Source organism: Kwoniella bestiolae, chromosome 1 (assembly GCF_000512585.2).
Source record: "Kwoniella bestiolae CBS 10118 chromosome 1, complete sequence".
Classification (NCBI taxonomy): domain Eukaryota; kingdom Fungi; phylum Basidiomycota; class Tremellomycetes; order Tremellales; family Cryptococcaceae; genus Kwoniella; species Kwoniella bestiolae.
Window position 1 is genome coordinate 8,325,342 of NC_089241.1, and position 18,123 is coordinate 8,343,464.

Genomic DNA, 18,123 nt, shown 5'->3' on the forward strand with positions numbered 1-18,123 from the left:
GATCTAAGCTAAATGATTAAATTCAGGGGCAAAGGAGATAGGAAGAGTGGGGAAACAGGTCGTTGTGTGGTTGATAGGAGTACGAATACAGTTGAGAGGCTTAGGAACCCGCCGATTGATCTAGCTGAGACATTTCCGTTGATGCCGGTTGATGGTGTTGATAGGGTCAGATTAGTCGTGTTGATGGTGAAGAAAAGTGTGTGACCATGTACCCCACAACCGAACGGGCTAGTGGATTATACCGAGGTGACGGTGGTTGAGTGGATGTGGGAAGGAAAATTAGAGGAAAGAATGGAAAACAGTTTGATTAGGTTTATATATATGATTGTATGTGTATGTATATGTACATGTGTACGTGTGCACGCAGGACCCTACAAACAAAAAGATATGCAGAGCAAAAGATGTTCAGCCTGTTCATTGTTGCATGAAACATAACAAGACGAATGATCAAGAATAACTCATTGTGTCGAGTGCCGATCAAATGAGCGATCATCCATTTTCTTATCATTTCGACCTTATTGTTCTATGGAGGGGGCGCATATACAAGCAAGACATTGCCAAGGCACATTGATACCATTCGTACTATCTTCTCCCCAACATGCAATATTTATCCATATCGAGTTAGTGGGCACAACCCATGCATCATACGAGAGCAGATGCAATATCAGTAAATTAGGTTTAATTGACACGCCACTAACCTACTTACCAGAGATACGACTCAAGTACTGTCTACTTACCCACCCACCCAATACGACCCAGATATTCGGTTCCTTCGGTGTGTATGTGTATATACACAATATGGTACATGCGCATACGTCCACATTTACACACGACCATTGGTCGTTCTGTCATTGTTTACCGTGAGAACGTAACATTGTTACACTACTCCTGACGATCAAGGTGGGGAAGAACGTTGTGATTGAATTAGCTTCCGCTTGGGGTATGATAGCATGTGTGCTTCGTTCAGTTATCTTCTATCGATCCATCGGGAGAAGCATGATCCCATTCTTCGATCCACCTTAACATGGAAATTGAAAGTGAAATGGAATGTACGTTGAACCTATCGTTCGCCGCCTATCAGGGCGAACTTGAGCAGAAGTCACAACGAACGGATGAACGGATAGGATATCAGCACGAGTATTCAGATCAGAACGACCCCAAACCCATAGTGCACCTATCCATTGCTTGACGGTATCTCGATAATCCTTCCTCAACCTGGCTTACTGCTGGAACAAACAAGTCGATCACCCCAACTTTGTCTTTTCCTCAATCTCAATCTCAATCTCCAAGTTCCGCATCTCATCAACAATCTCCAGATCGATGCGGACGGACCAAGTATATCATGCAATGCGTTAAGAAGGTAATACATCTCCCTCACTCTCTTCGTGATGAAATATGTATCTGTACATCCTCCTGCCATAAAGACCTAAACCCCCAAGGCACCGAACCAGAACCAAATCAAATTCATTCTAATTTGTTTACTTCTTGGTGGCGGCGGCCTTGGCTTTGAGGACTCTCTTGACGATGGTGGCTTCCTCGATCAAGAAGGCTCGGGTGATTCTGTGTGGGGTATGGGGAGGTGTGATGGCGAGACGGACAAATTTGAGTTAGATAGAGTGTACGATTTCGCGAGAGAGTGAAAGTCACGATGATAGTAGTTGAAGCAGGTAATGATAAAGAAGCAAAACGATGAGCATCAACACTTTGACAAGATAATTGATTTATGGGGCGAAGCTCACCTTGACTTGACACAAGGAGCACAGACGGAACCACCGTAAGCTCTGTTAACGGTCTTTTGTCTCTTGGAGAGGGTAGCGTCTGTGAGTTGGGATATAGAAGTCAGCACCGTGATCCAACAAAGCAATCTTCCGTCCCCGTCCCTCCAATCTTCCTCTCCATTATTTCTATTATGCCACCACTCATCACACACAACTAGCATATCTCCACATCCTTCTGGCCTCATAGAGAAATTGACTGAGAAAGAATCAGATACTAACATTGTCGGGGTCGGAGGACGGGGATCTATAAGGAGAATGATACGTCAACACTGGTATCTTTTGAGGAAGTATATGTAAATAGTTGACACTTACACCTGGGAGAGCAAGACCACAGTCACCACATTTGGGGGCGGACTAACGAGATAGCACAGATAAATCAGCACGACTTGTCCATATGATCTGATCCGATATCCCCCTTCTACTCCTCGTTGCTCCATCGCACATGAATTCGCTATATCCTCCATGTCCAGATATCCATCCCACCATCTCTTGAATCGTATCATCGTTCCCCAATCGACTCCTCCTACACCTACATCCCTATGCTCATCCATCCCCAACCCCAACCTCAACTCGCAATCATAACCGCAGACTCACAGCAAGCTTCTTCAAGTGGTGAACCACCAATTTACCACCAGGAGTCTTGACGACCCTTCGTCTGTTGGAGGTGGTGTTGTATGGTTGGCGCTTTCTGAGGGTGACTCGTTGGGCCATTTTGAATGATGATGTATATGGTGATACTTGAAGGATGAAGAGAGAGGGAAAGGTTATCTATTAAACAAGATTTTGAATGTTTTGTCGAATCCTGACTGACTGAGTGAGTGGTGCAGTGGTACGGTGGTACAGTGAGAGTGGTACAATATGGTGATAGCAAAGCAGTAGCATACAGAGAATATACAGCCTACACGTTATAGCATATACATATACAGCCAAATCTGAATCGCCGATCATATCTCCGACACCACCTGGCACAAAGAAATAATTGTGGCGGTTGATCACATCTCGCCTTCCAGCCGCTCGCTGTCGGCTATATCTCTTAACCCCGATGTTTGCGGCGTTCTGCGATATACGTCTTCATCTGGGATGTCGATGCAAAGAGAATGTTTACTCCGCAGGCATCATGCATCATCGCAGTGTCAACAATTCAATCATTATACTTTCTGCATAGTCATTCATGAATTCGTTAGACCAGATATATATCCTATCCGTATATAATGTAAAATCAGATTAATTGTCCATTGCTAATAGGTTTGTATGGTATGAAGGGGTTGATGGATGTATGAGTATGAAGCGATACAGAGGTACAACAATGTATAACAATCAGAACGAAAAATGTCCATTTGGAATTCAGAACCAGGATATGGCTGACCCAAGAATATAGATAAGACTAGAGAACCGCAACAATCACCACGACAGCTACCACCCCAGCAACCAGAATCAACGGCGTCGAGATTATCGCCGCATACCGACATTTCCTGACCATCGGATCTGGGTGATATACCCATCTGAATATACCCCTCTTCTCATTCTCCTGCACCTCGGTAGTATCGGTCGTAGGAGATGGTTTGAGGATAGGCCATCCACCTACGAACCATAGTATAGGCATGATGAACCCAAGTATGAACAGTATAAGAGGTGTACGAGATGGTCTGGAAGATGATTGAGAGGGCAAGGCTTTTTCGACATCTCCTAATCGAGTCGTAGCTATCTCAGGAGATGGGGTTGCAACTTCAGCCGTGGGCTGGCCAATGTCGTCCTGAGATCGATCGGTGATAGGTGGATAAGCAGGATGTTCAACCAACATTCCATTACTATCACAATCACTCTGAGAGACGATACCTCCCGCCGTAGATCCCAGGTAACAAGAGTGGTCGTAATCTTGGAGTTGCCTCTGATCCTGATCCCGAGCTGGCGGAAGACATCCAGCTCCAACTTTGTCTAATCCTTCTATTATATTCTTCCTGTCTCTCATCAACATATCCATATTGGTCAACAGAGGTGGCGTGGGTCTTCGGTATTTCGGTGTAGGAGGTAAAGGCGGGAGAACAGGGCGGAGGTGTGATTTCGGTGTGCGTGGAGGTGTAGAGGTTGAGACTCCCGTCAGACTGATAGGGGATAAAGGTAGAGGTGGTAGCTCTTGGAGTTGTGGAGTGCTCACGCTCCTCGTCCGACGGGGAGAGATCAAGGGATCGAGATTGTCTTGGTGTGTCGAGGAGCGAAGTCTTCGGTGGATCTTCAAAGGCGGGGTTCGGAAGTGAGATTGGGATAATGAGATCTCCGATGAATCCCAAGAGTCCCCCTCCTCCTCTTGAGGAGGTAGTACCGGTCGATCCGACGGTCTTACTTCTGTTTCTACTTCTACTTCCAAATCCCCAACCCCATCCTGACTCTGATTTCTCGCTCTGCTCCTGTGGGTGTGCTGGCTGCTCTCGTATAGTGTCGAGGGAAGATCGTGGGGTGCATGTGGATGAGGATGAGGATACAAGATGTCCGAGGGGGTCGAATAGCTCTGACGTAGGGAGGGGTTCAAGTATTGATATTCTTTTGCGACTATCGAGCATTCTTTGGGTAGAGGAGGTTGAATTTCCGATCTGGGTTTGCCAGTTTGGCTGGCGATCTCTTCGACTTCCGGTGTGGGGAGGGGAGGGGGTATAACGAGGTTTACTTCTATGTTGGTGCTGTTTATGGTCAATGGGATGGACTCCATTGACATATTCATATCCTGATTGTTTTCGAGCTTCTTCTCCTTCTCGCCCTCGCTCAGAGCGATACGACTTGAAGTTTGGACAGTGGCGCTGACGCTGACCACATCGCCCTGTGCTAAGAAACTCGAAATCTTGTTCCTCGTATTCGACCTCGTTGTGTTGCTGTTGCTGATCATCCCTTCCTCCCCATATTGAAAATCCTCTTTATTGTCCACCGATGGTCCCGCTTCATCTGCCAATTCATCTCTCAACCAGTTCCCGAGGAAACCCAGTCCCCAATTAGTCGGTGCGGAAGAAGAAGCAGAAGATCCCCCCAAGTCAATGGGAGTACCTAATCTGTGTTTCTCCTTCATTTCGCCGATGTTGGTGTTATGTTTCCTGAGCGTACGTTGAGGCTGGCTAGTGGAAGGTATACATCCTGCCTCTGGACCGTTCTCACTTGATTTACTCGGCGATTCTTCCAGCCCGGGCGAAGGGACTCTAGGAGCCATAGCAAAAGTTCCAACAGGTAAAGGAGCAGAGGGGGTGTTGGCATCGAACCATGTACCCTGGTCAAAGAGAGGGGATCGAAGCCAAGCCTTCTCACTCATCAGCTTGGTTCCATGTTGTAGTCCCTGTTCCAGGGCCAGATCATGTAAACTACTGGCATAAGAATATCTAAACGGGTTGGAACTTGCGTAACTCTCATTCGAATGACCTTCTTCAGACTGGCTGATGTCCTCGTTGAGATCGGGTGTTCGATGCTCGAGATCCGACGACGGGACTGGAGAAGCATTGTAAGGATTCAACGGCGGGGGCGCAAGCCAAGTGGGAGGAGCGAGGTATGGATCAAAAGTGTTTTCCACAGGTCTAGGGGGTATGGGAGGAGCTGGTGCATGCTTGTTGGGAGGTGACCAGATAGGTTCCCGAGGCTGTTGAACGCCCGGTCGTTCGTTCCAAGCTTTCACCAGTTGATGATAGAAGTTTGGATCTTCAACTTCTCTTGAGCCTACACCCTCCAGTTGTCGCACAGTATGAGCAATGGCGACTATCCGCTTTCTCCTTCTCTTGACTTTCTCGGGTGAGTCCAGCACTTCTTCTCTTTCTTGTTCTACACCTGCACTCTCCTCAGATATCGAAGGAACATAATGAGCGGCCGTCCGAAGTTCGACGGTTTCGCCGGAGAAAGACGATGCCCAGGAATAAGTCGAATTGTTCCCATGACTATCTACCGAAGAAACATCGTTGAGCTGAGGTCTGGCTTTTGATTTGGCAGGAAGAGGTGGAAGAGGTGGTGAAGGGCAGCCAAGAGCTAGACCAAGTTGGTTTGGAGTGATCAATGCCAAATCGGGTGAATTGACATCGGATGGGATAGGTGATGATAGATCGGGAGTATCGACTTCGGTAGGGGTGATAATTTCAGTTCGGACAGAGAACCTTCTTTGACTTTGATGCGATACTTGCGATTCAGAGTCATGCTGGACAAACAAAGTACTAGGTTTAGTCAGAGGTTGACGGCGAGCCAACAGACTCAAAGGTCTCCAACCGATCCTGGTATCCATATCGGCATTTTCCTTGTCGTTGTTCGAATGGTACGCCATAGTCTGCCGCTTCATCCTTCCGATCCGTCTAGCTTCCTCCAACTTCTGTTTTTCAACCAGTAACATCCTCTCTCGTTCTTCTTTCGAGAGCTGTTCTACGTCCAGATGGAGATGCGCGAACTCGTTGAGATGCTGTTCTTGGAATATCCTAACTGAAGATGGCATGTTTCTGATCGACGATAGCGGTTTAGGTCCTGAGGGAGGATGATTATCCCTTGACGAGGATAATCTGCGGGATGAGGAGGAAGAAGGGGAGGGTGGGAGTGGTGGTAAAGTCGTTATATCAGACATTATAGTGGTCATTTTGGTAGAAAAGAAAAGCGGCTGAACGGAGGAATTTCTTCAGCAAGTGTTCCGTTATCCTTTCATGAGGGTCAAGTATAAGACATCCATGTGCGTATGGATGTGCAGATATATATAATTTATTGACTCACGTTTCACCACTTGACCGCTTTTCTGAATCGGATTGAAATGATCAAGCTGTCGGGTAAGTTGATGGCGATTAATCTTGAGTTTTCGTGATATAAATGGGTCGCTCAAGGTTGAATGCATTTGGACATGGCATCATGTCTCTTGAGCTTATCTTTGATGACAATTTTATGAATGGTAGCGGGTGAACATTAATCGTATTGTTTTGAATTGAAGGCTTCGATAGGGGGTGGGGGGTGAAACAGGATACTTTTGTGCTTTTGGTGAGTTTTGATTATAAATGGTCCAGGGAGGGACGCTGCTCTGTTGTATATGCTGATATCTGCTGGTGTCAATGAGTGTGGTGGTGATGTCGATGATGGTATATTATAATGCATGGACGATGTCGGTGATGATGATGCTGATGATGAATGGCTAGATTGAAGCTCAAGGATGTTTGTGTATGCAGTGTATTACTATAAGTTGTTTGTTACTGTTACCCCCTTTCCCCACCTTTTCGTACCTTGTTACAGTAATGGATTAGACGTGACTGATTTCTTTTTCCCTTCTTTCTCTACTGAATGCAAACCTAGATGTATATTTTACCACAAGTGGCAAGTGGCAATCATCCCGTGATGTAATCCTATGGCCATATTCCCATGTGAAATGTTTCATCATCCCCTTGACCATCCGATAGGACACTGCTACAAAGGCTTCAGAATAATCCAGGGCTATGCCACGTTATCACGCACGAACATGTGTTCTGGAATTCATGATTCGACACCCGTAGGAACCAATACCTGCAGGATAGAGATTGAAAGTAGGGTTGGATGCATTGGAATTTCACCGTGAAATATACTTGTAGGGTTGATCATCGTCTGGTGTCAGTGTATGACCATTCAAAAAGCTGATATGCTCATATCAATCATTCATAAAACGTCGTAACATCTTACCAATAACAACAAAGGTCCGTGTATATCTATCAAATACAGCTTACCCAGCCATCCACCACCAAATGTCTCATTCGAAGATATTATATGGATTAAAATAAAGATCCCCCCTGAACAGTCCGACTAAAATGACAGAGCTCTATTCCTAACCGTACCAGAGGTCATACCACTCTTCGTAACATTACTATTCCCATTTTCATCCCAATCTCCATTACCTCGCAGAGTATCCTCGGAGATATCCTTGAGATGTGATAATTCACCTAGATGACCATATCGAGATTCGCCAAGAGAGGGCGATTTGAAGGTCCATCCTTTGAATGCGAGGCTGAGTGGCGAGGTGATTAGATAAAATGCAAACTCCGCTATCAGGCTGATCGATGGAGTTTTGGAGGAATGACAAAAGCGACGACTGAGGGAGGAGTAACTCACTTCTTCCTAATTTCCAGTAAATACGCACCATGAGTTTTATCCCGCAATAATGGGTCTTTGGTGGCATTCGCTGCAGCTCCATTGGCAGGAGCGAGTGGCTGATGGAGATATCGCTCGATCAGTATCGCATTATCGCCCAAGACGAACGACAGGAAGGTCTACCCACCTCATCAGGTATATCATCATCGAAATGCCTCGTATCGTCCTCAGCATAAAGATCAGGATGGTACGGCGGTGTCTGTCGGTGTAGATCTGCGACATCGCACATACCGAATCAGCTTATTCTTCATGGGACGACACTCGATACCGTATAACATGTATTATATGTCACGTAAGTAAGTTTTCCTCATTCAAGATAGACCGATGAGATAAACCCACTATCAAAGTCAATCCCCTTGAACCACTTATGTCCCTTGATCATCTCCGCACCATCGTTACCCAGCCCTTTGGCCAGATTCGCATGTCGGCCATTCAATGCACTTCCCTTATTTGACGAAGTGAGGATCGACGATTTCTCAAGTGGGGTCGTACCTAGTCGATCTTCAGGTTCGCACAGTAGAGAAGTCATCAGGTCAAGACAATCGGGCGAAAGGCGAGGTTTGGGTGGGAATTTGAGGGTGGTTTTCCAGTTTAGACTATACATAAGAAGGGATATCAGTTAAGAGTAATATCATTGAGCACTCCCGATGACATATCCGAGGGACACAACATTGGGACTGATAACTTACATCTTCTGTCGAGTGACATGCCGCTAAAAAATTGATGATCAGTCAGCTATGTCTCAAATATGAGTTATGGTAAATAGCAGCGTAGTAGCTCGGACTCACCGACGAGCTAACGAATGGTGGATAACCATACAGACTTTCGTACACTATTGAGGTTCAAGGAGCATACAGATCAGCCAATGATACACACTAAGAAGCGATCGATCAAGATAACTCACTTATGATACCTAAGGACCACCAGTCACAGCTGAAACCGTAACCCTGACCACGAATCACCTCGGGAGCTGTTTATCGAGATGCCATGGTCAGATAAGACAAAACTCTGGGAGACTGGGGTAAGCTGAGGATCCTCACCCATATACGAGTTTGTCCTGTATAACATATTTCATAATCAGCTCGTGTCCATCTACTCATCATCTCGCTGGGAGTCCAGTCCATCATGCCGAATCGTAAAGGTCATGTCCAGAGTAACGCCACTCTTACTCACCCACAAACCGAATAAGCCAACGCCCTCCTCTTCCCCTCTCTCCAAGTCAACAGATTCTGTCCCTTATCCAACCATTCCTTCCCCATGATCTTCTCCACATCCTCCTTCTTCATCCTCTTGGTCTTCACCGAGGGGTACTCAAGGTCGATACCATGCTTTCGAAGTATAGCCAATCTCTGATGTTCGTAGTAACTCGTATCGTGTGCCCAGTGAAGATCAGTTGCCAGGCCAAAATCGGAAATTCGTATATGTCCTTGCTTGGTAAACAGGAAGTTGTCAGGTTTGGTATCTCGATGTATAAACCCTAATGAATGTGTTTCTTCCAATGCTAAGACCATCTCAGCGATGTAGAACTTCGTCATCTCCTCTGGGAAGGTATCCCGTTCTACCAGCAGGTTTAATAGGTCCCCACCACCCATGAACTCCAGTACGAGGTAGAGGTGGTCGGTATCTTGGAAGGCGTAGTACAACTGGACTATCCATGATGGTCGGATGAGAGAGTCGGTATCTCCACCTAGGACATTGGAGGAGAGTTGGCGCGAAGCGGCAGCGGCGAGGAGATCTTTCTCTGCTCGCACATGGCCTTCTTGCGATTTACGGAGCATGCTGGGTGTACAGGACAGATGAGCTTATAATAACCATTGTAAGACCTAAAGGAAGAAACTTTGACTCACTCTGCTTTCCGAAGCTCAAGGTACGTTACGCATTACAAAAATCAGCTTGAACCATGCCATCCGTTACAATCCCGCATCGAGGCAGCAAGATAACCCCCACTCACCTGCTTCATAGCTACTAATCTACCTGACTCCCTCTCCCTAGCAATCCTAACAACCCCAAACGCGCCATGCCCAATGACCCTACCCAGTTCAAATCCTTTCACATCGACCTTCTTCCTCCTCTCTCTTAATATCCTATTCTCCTCTTTCTGCAACTCCTCTCTCCTCGCCATCTTCTCATCGTCAGACATGAACCTATTCTCAGGTAACGCAAAAGTCGATTCTAATTTGGCTAGTCTCCTAGCTCGATTCAAAACGTAATTTCCAGGATGGACAGGTTTGCTATCATCGCTATGAGCACGAGGAGGAGAGTATCCAACAACGTTTACAAGAGGGGTTTTAAGGAGAGAATGATAATACTGTTCGAAGTATAGCGCGATCGACATGGATTTCTCGAGGGTTTCAAGCGAAGGTTTGATAATTCGGAATGGTAGTGTGGTGAATATCTCCTGTGCCTTCGGTCTGGCATCTTTCCTGCGAGATGGCGTGGGTGGACTGGAAGGTTTCTCCTCAATTGAGGGGAGAGGTGGATAATCTTCAATAACAGCCTCTTCGCTCTTGGTAGTAGGGCTAGCCTCGATGGGGGTTGGTAAAGCAGATATCGATTTCTTCTTGATCTGCAGTGGCTTGGTGTTACCTTTGGCCAGATCGGGAGAAGCGAAGGGTATAGGATGGTTCAATGGGCTGGTAGGTGTTCGCACGACTCTATGTCCAGTCGAAGAAGCGTCGTCAAAGTAGCCTTGGAAATTCGCGATGGCTATTGGGGTAGATCCGCCAGTCAACAGCGGGGAAATTGAAGTTTTGCCCGTGGACCGTGAATTGTAGGCATTGATCCCACTGGTACGGGTCAGGATTGTGGGTCGGGCTTTATTGTTGCTCTTGAGGAGGGTGTTGGTGGTAGAGTAGATGGACGAGGGGAGACCGTTGACTACTCTAAGGGTACCAGGTGCCTTGCTATGAGATTCAGTCAGCCAACGGTCGGTTATCCTTGTATAGGATTGGGTGAATGAAATTTGAGATATGCCTTGACAGCTGATGCACTCACAGGTCTTCCATATCTGTGTTGGCCAGATCACGAGTCCGAGCAGTAGCTTCTACCACGGCAGCTACAGCTCTGGCTTGCTGTTCTCTCGCTCGTGCTTTGACCAGTTCTTTGATGGGGTACGCCCATGCTGGGTCTGCGCAGCGATTCAATCAGTACGCTGACACGTACCAGAGGGGAAGGTAGGCTGAGAGAACATTGAGGTGCTGGTGACATAGATCATAGCGGATAGACGTCGAATTGGACTTACCGCCAAGTTTGTCCCCTACTCCTTCTATAGACCATCTCAGCAGTAGTTCCGTAGCCTCTTCGAACGTTGAAGCGTGAAAGATATGTCTATGTACTCATATCAGCTGTCATCATAACATAATATATTTTCATGCAAGCGATCACATCACGCACCTAAAATCCGTAGGATACCCAATCATCTTCTTATCAATCTTCCTCTTCTTCAACTCCGAGACTTTCCATTCCTCCCTTCCATTCCCCGCTCCAACCCTCCCACCACCTCTAGCATATCCTCTCGCTCTCCCCCCTCTCGCCACCGATGAAGAGGAAGGTAAGAAAGGTCTGGTGGTCACTTCCTCCTGGATCAACCGGACATAAGAATCTGCTCGGGGTAGAGGATCAGGTAATCTCGGATAACCTCTGAGTAGTGGTGAAGGGGAGTTGTACTTCGATGATTGTGGGTTGGAAGCGAGGTTGACTCCTAATTTGGATGGTGTGGATGCTACGAGGGAGACGAGGTCGTTGTATCCCGAGTGTATAAGAGGTGGGGGAGTGGGTCGTGAGGTGGTGAATGTTGTCATGGTGAACGATCGTTACGATGATGATATTTACCTGTTATCCTTGATAATGATTAGTACATTATCCTTATCGAGCATAACCACATATCATCAGACCCCAAGACATCATGATAATACATTCATAAGTCCCACCTCAAGCTCAACGTGAGTCTGTTATTGAGATGTCTCACCCATTCATTGACTGCTTGATTCAGTTCAAGCCTCGGCCCCAGTGTGGAGATGTCAAAGTTCAACTCACCTGTATAGATCCCCTAATGCTCAAACTCTAGTCTTCTCATGTTAAAACAGAGATCAGATGTAGGAATGTCATTATACCCAACTGCCTTCGCCACCTCGTCCATTTGTTCTTCTCTTATGATCGTTGTAACTGATTTGATGGGACATCGTCCTCCTACACACAACCCTTCCTTGTTACCTCCCCTTAATTGCCCGAGTCAAAGCGCTACTGTTCTCAAGCCTCAAGCCCACCCATACTTATTGTCCCGTCCATGCTTGTGATTGATGGACGTCATTGTTGTAACAAGTTATGTGACTCGTGCGCGAGTATAAAGGGGAAAGACGAGATGTGTACCTGTTACAAGAAGAGTGAGGAAGTCCCTCCTCGCACTGATCTATCTCATACAGCTGGTCGCCTAGTCCTGTTCTGTAAACGAGTCACAGTTGTCACGCTCGTGTAGTAAGCCTGTTCTGACATTCGAAAGTAGAGAGAGAAGATGGTTGCAGATATGCATGAGCCCGGTGGTGACGATGACTATGAGGTGTGACAAGAGGAGATGCGAGATGAAAGGAATGAATAAAACGATTGATCACGACTGACTGACGCGACCAGTTATACTCACCAGAAATCATTCTCGTACCCATCTCTTTGCTCTTGACATTGTCATATCGTCCTTGTGAATCGACTCCTGCATGGCTTTGGGTGTATACTGACCTTATGCGAGTACATGGCAGAAATGCCAGTGCAGACAACACACCCAATCAACACCATCCATGCAAAACAAAGAGAGCGAAGAGCGAAACAAACTATGAAAACGGAAAGCAGATATAGGATATATGATTTGTATATGTGTATACGAGCTGTTAGGGGGAAGCAGATCTAGTACCAGTCCGGAAGATAGGTGCTACACCATCTCTAAGCCTTGGTCATTCTCCTGATGATTCGTCTGACTTGATCTGTAACTACGTGAGCTGTCACTCTGATATCGTCTCGGTTGATGGCTCTTGGACCGGGGCATCCTCTACCTGGACATTCTTCGGGTATACAGAAGCTAAGATTGAGACGTCAGTAGGCGATCCCAAGAGTGAAGGATCATAGTGACAGGAATACTCACCTGGTCTCGTGCACTAGGTAATGTTGTACACCGGCAGCAATAGCGAGAGGAGAGTAATCGGTCTATACAAACAGATCAGCCATCTATGCAACGTATACAAAGAAGCCCAAAACCCAAAACCCAAAACTACTCACAACAGTACATTCAGCAGGTTGCAGCTCAAATACCGATCCACCAGGGTTCATCCATAAAGTGTGGGTAAGACCATTTCCGTGGACCGAGATGAGAATCTATTTGACACATACACATCATCAACAAGGCATTCAACCTAAAGTCCTCGTCATCTACTTCCCCAAGAGAGGCCCACTCACATCAACAGTAGAGATCTCCGCAACCTGATCAGCAAAAGGTATACTAGAGCTGAATCCCTTGATGGTAACATCCGCAAGACCATCATCCTGCAATTTCTGAACTGCGTTGACCAAAGCTTCATGATCCCCGGGGACTAGCTCTCTTCCACTACCTTGTCTCTCAAGGTACATCACATGAGGTTTCTTTCCCTTTCTAAGATTGACGGGTCCGGCATAATCGCTCAATACCCTATCTCTAAGGTTGACCAACCAGTCGGGGGAGACGGGTAGTCGCAGGGCGTCTCCCCAGGGTTTCCAAGCATTCGAAGGACCGTTGTGACCTCCTCGTCGGTCGGCGATGAGAGCGAGGGGGATGAGGTAATATTCGTGCGAGGCTGCTCGTTCTTCCCATACCGGTCTGGTCTCGTATGTTACGCCGGGGCTAAGTCAGGGAGCTTATCAGTCACTCACCTCATCATGAACATAGCACACAAAGGTGATTGAGGCGACTCACAAGAATTTGGTAGTGAACCACCTGTTAGCACCTGGGGTATCCTCCCACCATGAACCGCCGTTACTTCCGGGAGGAGCTTCAGCTTTGTGGTACTGTTTGGTGAAAGCTACAACCTTGATATTGGGTAGGGTAAGCCCGGTTCTCCAAGCATAGTTGGACCATGTTCGCCATGCTCCGAGGAAGGTCTCTCCGATCCAGTGGTAGTCTACGTTCGATTTGCGTAACATCAGCATCAGTGCCTAGCGATCCAATGAATAGAATAGGTGCTACGTACAGTGCGATACGACTGAAGTGTCAGGCCAAGTAAACTCATCAGTACGGACTTCCTCATGCTCGTAGACGGGGACAGCTATAACTCACAGTTGTCATCGTTGTTGATGATCTATCACAAACCAAATCAGCTATTCACCTCTCCCTCCGGCCCAAACAGGACAACGCATCACTCACCATGGGACTTTGAAGTTCCTCGGCCTTTCCAAACAATGCAATAGCCTCATCAAGCGAGATTGTATGCCCAATCTGGTTCTCCTCCTTGACCTCGGGACTGACGGGCGGTAATCTGATTCCGTATACTTTGACTTCCTCATGACCTTGTAATGGGATTCGAGTATCGACGTGCTTGTTGGCGATGTATTCGTGTTTTGGGACTTGCCACGGTTGGTCAGTCACGAAGACGTACGAGTAGTTGTGCCAGTATCTGATTGATCACACACGTCCGTCAGTATGCCTTACCACGATAAACTAACAGAAAAAAGTGAGGGGAATCTCTCCCACGGGGATAGGATGGAAAGGCTGTATGTACTCCACTCACAGATTCTCCACGACAGTATATCCCGGCGCAAAGTTTACGATTTTTGACATTTTGAAGTTCAACAACTTGTCCGTCTCGGGACTCGTCGATCTAATCCCATTATCCCTTGTATTCCCACTTGACCCTCCCCAGCCGGATGATGAGAAGCTGTCGGGGAAGAAGGGGATCTGTCCTAGACCCAGTGGTCCGAGCAGGAGGTAGACAGCTACGGCAGCTGCAGCGTAGGAGGTGTACACCCTGTGAGAAGCACGTAACATCTTGGATGATTTTGAGGGATGAGCTATAATTGAAGACGTGATCAGTATATACACACAAGAATGATACAATCCCCACTACCTAGCAGGGATGAGCCAAGCTAAATCTGCAGAAAGCGAGTTGCGCTTTCTGTTTGGAAGAGGGTGATAATAATGTGCAAGCTGACAGATCACTCACGACACTCGATATAGCTTGTCTAGAAGATTCTTCAAGTCTCGACTGACCTGGTGATAACACGACAACGCGCCTGGAGCTGAGAGATCCAATTCCAATCTCGCCTGGAGGAACGCGTAAATATCACGCCACCTAGTCTATCGACGAGAATGCTTGTCTCGTAGATCCTCCTGTATAACTGTGAAGGAATGTAGGTGTGATCTAAGGTATGAGATGCTAATCGACAAGTCTGTCTCAGAGAAAGCAATGCAAAACCAGATTCAACGGTATGAGAGAGACAGAGAGCTGACACGAGATAAAGTGGGATATGGAATTACGGCAATATGTATGGCATAACTCAGGTCGCGTGGGAAGTACAGCTGGAGCTTGTTTATTTATTTCGATTTTTACCCTTTTCGAAGTTAGAAAATCAAGCAACTCCACGAATACAGTGATCGAATGATAACGGGGAGAACTTGCTCACTTGCACCTGCCAGTAACGATCGTCGGTCGACACAAAGGGACTTGATGGATAATAGCGAAGAAGGTTGATCCGACCCAAACACACAATATCTTCAATTGAACGCTCACTCAGGCGATGATCATTTTTGATGGTTCCTCTTTCTCACATCAAACGCACAAGCATAAAGTGAGTCGCGTTCACCTGCGTGCGATTTGACACCTGCGTAGATCCCGTTCCCCATTCCACTCCATGTCTTCCCATCGACCGCAATGACGAGAGCCTCACTGCGATGACAAGTACAATTGATAATCCAAATGCAATGCATACGCATGATGCGATCACTCTTGCAATTTCAAGACTTGAATAGTGCTAGAAATCTGTCACTCGCCATATAAATCGTATCATCCTTCTACGCAACATATTGTTGCAAATGCAGATATGTTTCGAAGACTCTGGCGATCCTTTGACCATTCATGGTACACAAGGAGGTACTCGCCTTGAAGGCTCAACATCTCGATGACGTACTTTACACTATTCGCTGTTTACTACGAGTTGACCTCTCAGAGTCACTGAGACACGGAGAATCGGTCTTCAATCCAAAGCTCCTTACACTGAGCTCTCATCGTTTCAAATGAACTCGCATAGCCATGAGGTCACCCCACTTCAAAGGAGGATGGTCTTCTTGGACCCCGTTGCCTGAGGAGGAACGAGGAAGGACTGGATGACTCGACGTGCATAAACCAAGTGTCGATTGTCTCTCATCTGTCTTCCTTGTCGACTCGCATTACATTACCTATACTCACATTACATCACCTAAGTTAGACATCAACACATCTAAGAATCACAATATCACGCATTCAGTATGGCATATCGTGCGAGCTCTAGTGTCACTGGAGACTCCAAATCAATTGGCCACCCAGACGTAGCCTGGTCGCAACGAAAAGTAGACCTAGCAAACAGTGAGCTTCATCACATGATCCAAGGAGTATCCTGTTGTCGACTGACTTCCATCCTGAACTGTAGGATTTGATAAATCACGAGAGCGCTTCGAGCAATGGATCGAAACGGCGACCCGGCAAAAATCAGACATCTCGTCTCAGGGCAGAGAGTACCTGCAAAGAGTCAAAGATTGCTTTTCGAAAACTAGGTACATCGATCACTCACGAGTGTCCATGAATGGAAAGGACACGTTGAGGAATGAGACTTTAGCCCAAGACCAGACAAAAGTCTTAGCAGAGCTTACAGCGGAGTGTGTGGATCTGCTCGCAATCACGGGTCGAACTGGTCGAGGATCGACCAGAATGTCTGAAGACGAAAGGTTACCACATCTGCTTCATGGGATGATTGATAGCTATCAATCGTACATCGACAGGGGTACACAGGCAGAGGCAGACTCAGCGTTCGATCTGTTCGCCAGAACTGGGAATAGCCTTTCACAAAATCGCGCAAGTTCCTGCGAGCGAGCAGCGTTACAAGCTCTCGAAGACTTCAAACAACTCACCAGCAACAAGTCTTCAGGCGATCACAGGGATATATATCAAATCGACAAAGCTTTCATAGGTTCGATCCCGTATCAAATGGCGAAGCATAGCCGGGAATTCGACTCCTACGTCTATTTGAAAAGCGAGGACGCACACGGGCTAGTCCGACAATTAGCTTCAAGACTTATGCCCCTCACGAGGCTCTGGAAGGAGGCACAGACACAGAGCGGAGTGAACAGGGAGCTCATCCCGTCAATCCCATGGATCGCACAGGAGGCTTTATGCGTGAAGGATCCATCTACCGTCACACGTGAGTGTGATCACCAGAGATGAAAGACCTGCTGTCCCAGCTGATGTGAGGCTTTGATCAAACCTAGGATTGAAGAGCGCACTATCCGACCTGAATAACTGGAAAAGGAACGCCAACCCTTCCTCGCGGCTACTCCCTAGTTTCCCGGCCCTTGCAAGTAGTATCGATGCTGTCTCGCCTGACCATGTCAATCTCGACCCAAGCACTGAATCCTGGACTTTCGGTCCAGATCAAAGGGCTTCTCTGGGAAGGCTCACAAACGAAGTCATCAATCATCTGTCACAGACGGGCGAGCTCTTCTCAAGAGCCGACAGATGTCCCGGACTCTCTTTCGCATTGCAAAGATTCATGAAGGAGTACAAAAACTGCTGTGACCAGGCAGATCGAAGAGGAGATGGGGGGTCCACATTTGCCCGTACACTAGTCCAGCCTGGAAATACGCTAGATGAAAAGCAAGCTAAGTTGGATGAAGAGGCAGCAAGCAGGGCGCTGAGTAGATTCATGAAGCTCACAGAAGACAAATTTATACCTGAGAATCTACCAGAAATTGACAGGCAATACCTCGACTCAGTCCCCTACTACCTACATCAAGTCATGCCAACGGATCGTACAGTAGACCCTGGAGATATCAGAAGGGCAGCCAGCCAGTTCCGTGTCCTCGCTACCCGATGGAAAGACGCGCACGAATACGCTGATAGATTTGTTTACTGAGATAAGCACGTAGCGGTATAACGTGGCACAGGATGAAAATAGAGGAACCATCTTCGGACAACTAGTCTCCCATCTAATGCGAAGCATTCCGTCAATACTGAAGTTCACGCGACTGAATTTG

At 47.0% G+C, this 18,123-nt stretch overlaps 6 protein-coding genes across 6 annotated transcripts; 1 reads left to right on the top strand and 5 right to left on the bottom strand.

The window, feature by feature from the left end:
• Nucleotides 1-1,478: 1,478 nt before the first annotated feature.
• I302_103102 (60S ribosomal protein eL34) lies at nucleotides 1,479-2,489 on the bottom strand (the record flags this gene model as incomplete). The annotated part of the gene is made up of 5 exons (XM_019188476.1): nucleotides 1,479-1,560; nucleotides 1,740-1,818; nucleotides 1,998-2,022; nucleotides 2,091-2,132; nucleotides 2,373-2,489. 5 exons carry the CDS (start codon nucleotides 2,487-2,489, stop codon nucleotides 1,479-1,481), a joined length of 345 nt encoding a protein of 114 aa, XP_019051354.1.
• A 673-nt stretch (nucleotides 2,490-3,162) lies between these two features.
• Nucleotides 3,163-6,351, bottom strand: I302_103103 (uncharacterized protein; the record flags this gene model as incomplete). Its single annotated transcript, XM_019188477.1, has 1 exon — nucleotides 3,163-6,351. One exon carries the CDS (start codon nucleotides 6,349-6,351, stop codon nucleotides 3,163-3,165), a length of 3,189 nt encoding a protein of 1,062 aa, XP_019051355.1.
• A 1,190-nt stretch (nucleotides 6,352-7,541) lies between these two features.
• I302_103104 (uncharacterized protein) lies at nucleotides 7,542-9,664 on the bottom strand (the record flags this gene model as incomplete). The annotated part of the gene is made up of 9 exons (XM_019188478.2): nucleotides 7,542-7,743; nucleotides 7,848-7,945; nucleotides 8,014-8,099; nucleotides 8,226-8,482; nucleotides 8,576-8,598; nucleotides 8,675-8,718; nucleotides 8,791-8,856; nucleotides 8,927-8,943; nucleotides 9,060-9,664. The coding sequence occupies 9 exons, from the start codon at nucleotides 9,662-9,664 to the stop codon at nucleotides 7,542-7,544; spliced, it is 1,398 nt and encodes a 465-aa protein (XP_019051356.2).
• A 110-nt stretch (nucleotides 9,665-9,774) lies between these two features.
• Nucleotides 9,775-11,686, bottom strand: I302_103105 (uncharacterized protein; the record flags this gene model as incomplete). The annotated part of the gene is made up of 4 exons (XM_065869616.1): nucleotides 9,775-10,789; nucleotides 10,881-11,013; nucleotides 11,128-11,213; nucleotides 11,280-11,686. 4 exons carry the CDS (start codon nucleotides 11,684-11,686, stop codon nucleotides 9,775-9,777), a joined length of 1,641 nt encoding a protein of 546 aa, XP_065725688.1.
• A 1,129-nt stretch (nucleotides 11,687-12,815) lies between these two features.
• Nucleotides 12,816-14,886, bottom strand: I302_103106 (uncharacterized protein; the record flags this gene model as incomplete). The annotated part of the gene is made up of 9 exons (XM_019188479.1): nucleotides 12,816-12,951; nucleotides 13,015-13,076; nucleotides 13,149-13,244; nucleotides 13,326-13,746; nucleotides 13,819-14,023; nucleotides 14,093-14,104; nucleotides 14,179-14,200; nucleotides 14,266-14,515; nucleotides 14,630-14,886. 9 exons carry the CDS (start codon nucleotides 14,884-14,886, stop codon nucleotides 12,816-12,818), a joined length of 1,461 nt encoding a protein of 486 aa, XP_019051357.1.
• Nucleotides 14,887-16,362: 1,476 nt separating this feature from the next.
• On the top strand, nucleotides 16,363-18,002 carry I302_103107 (uncharacterized protein; the record flags this gene model as incomplete). The annotated part of the gene is made up of 3 exons (XM_019188480.1): nucleotides 16,363-16,459; nucleotides 16,524-17,291; nucleotides 17,359-18,002. 3 exons carry the CDS (start codon nucleotides 16,363-16,365, stop codon nucleotides 18,000-18,002), a joined length of 1,509 nt encoding a protein of 502 aa, XP_019051358.1.
• Nucleotides 18,003-18,123: the final 121 nt, after the last annotated feature.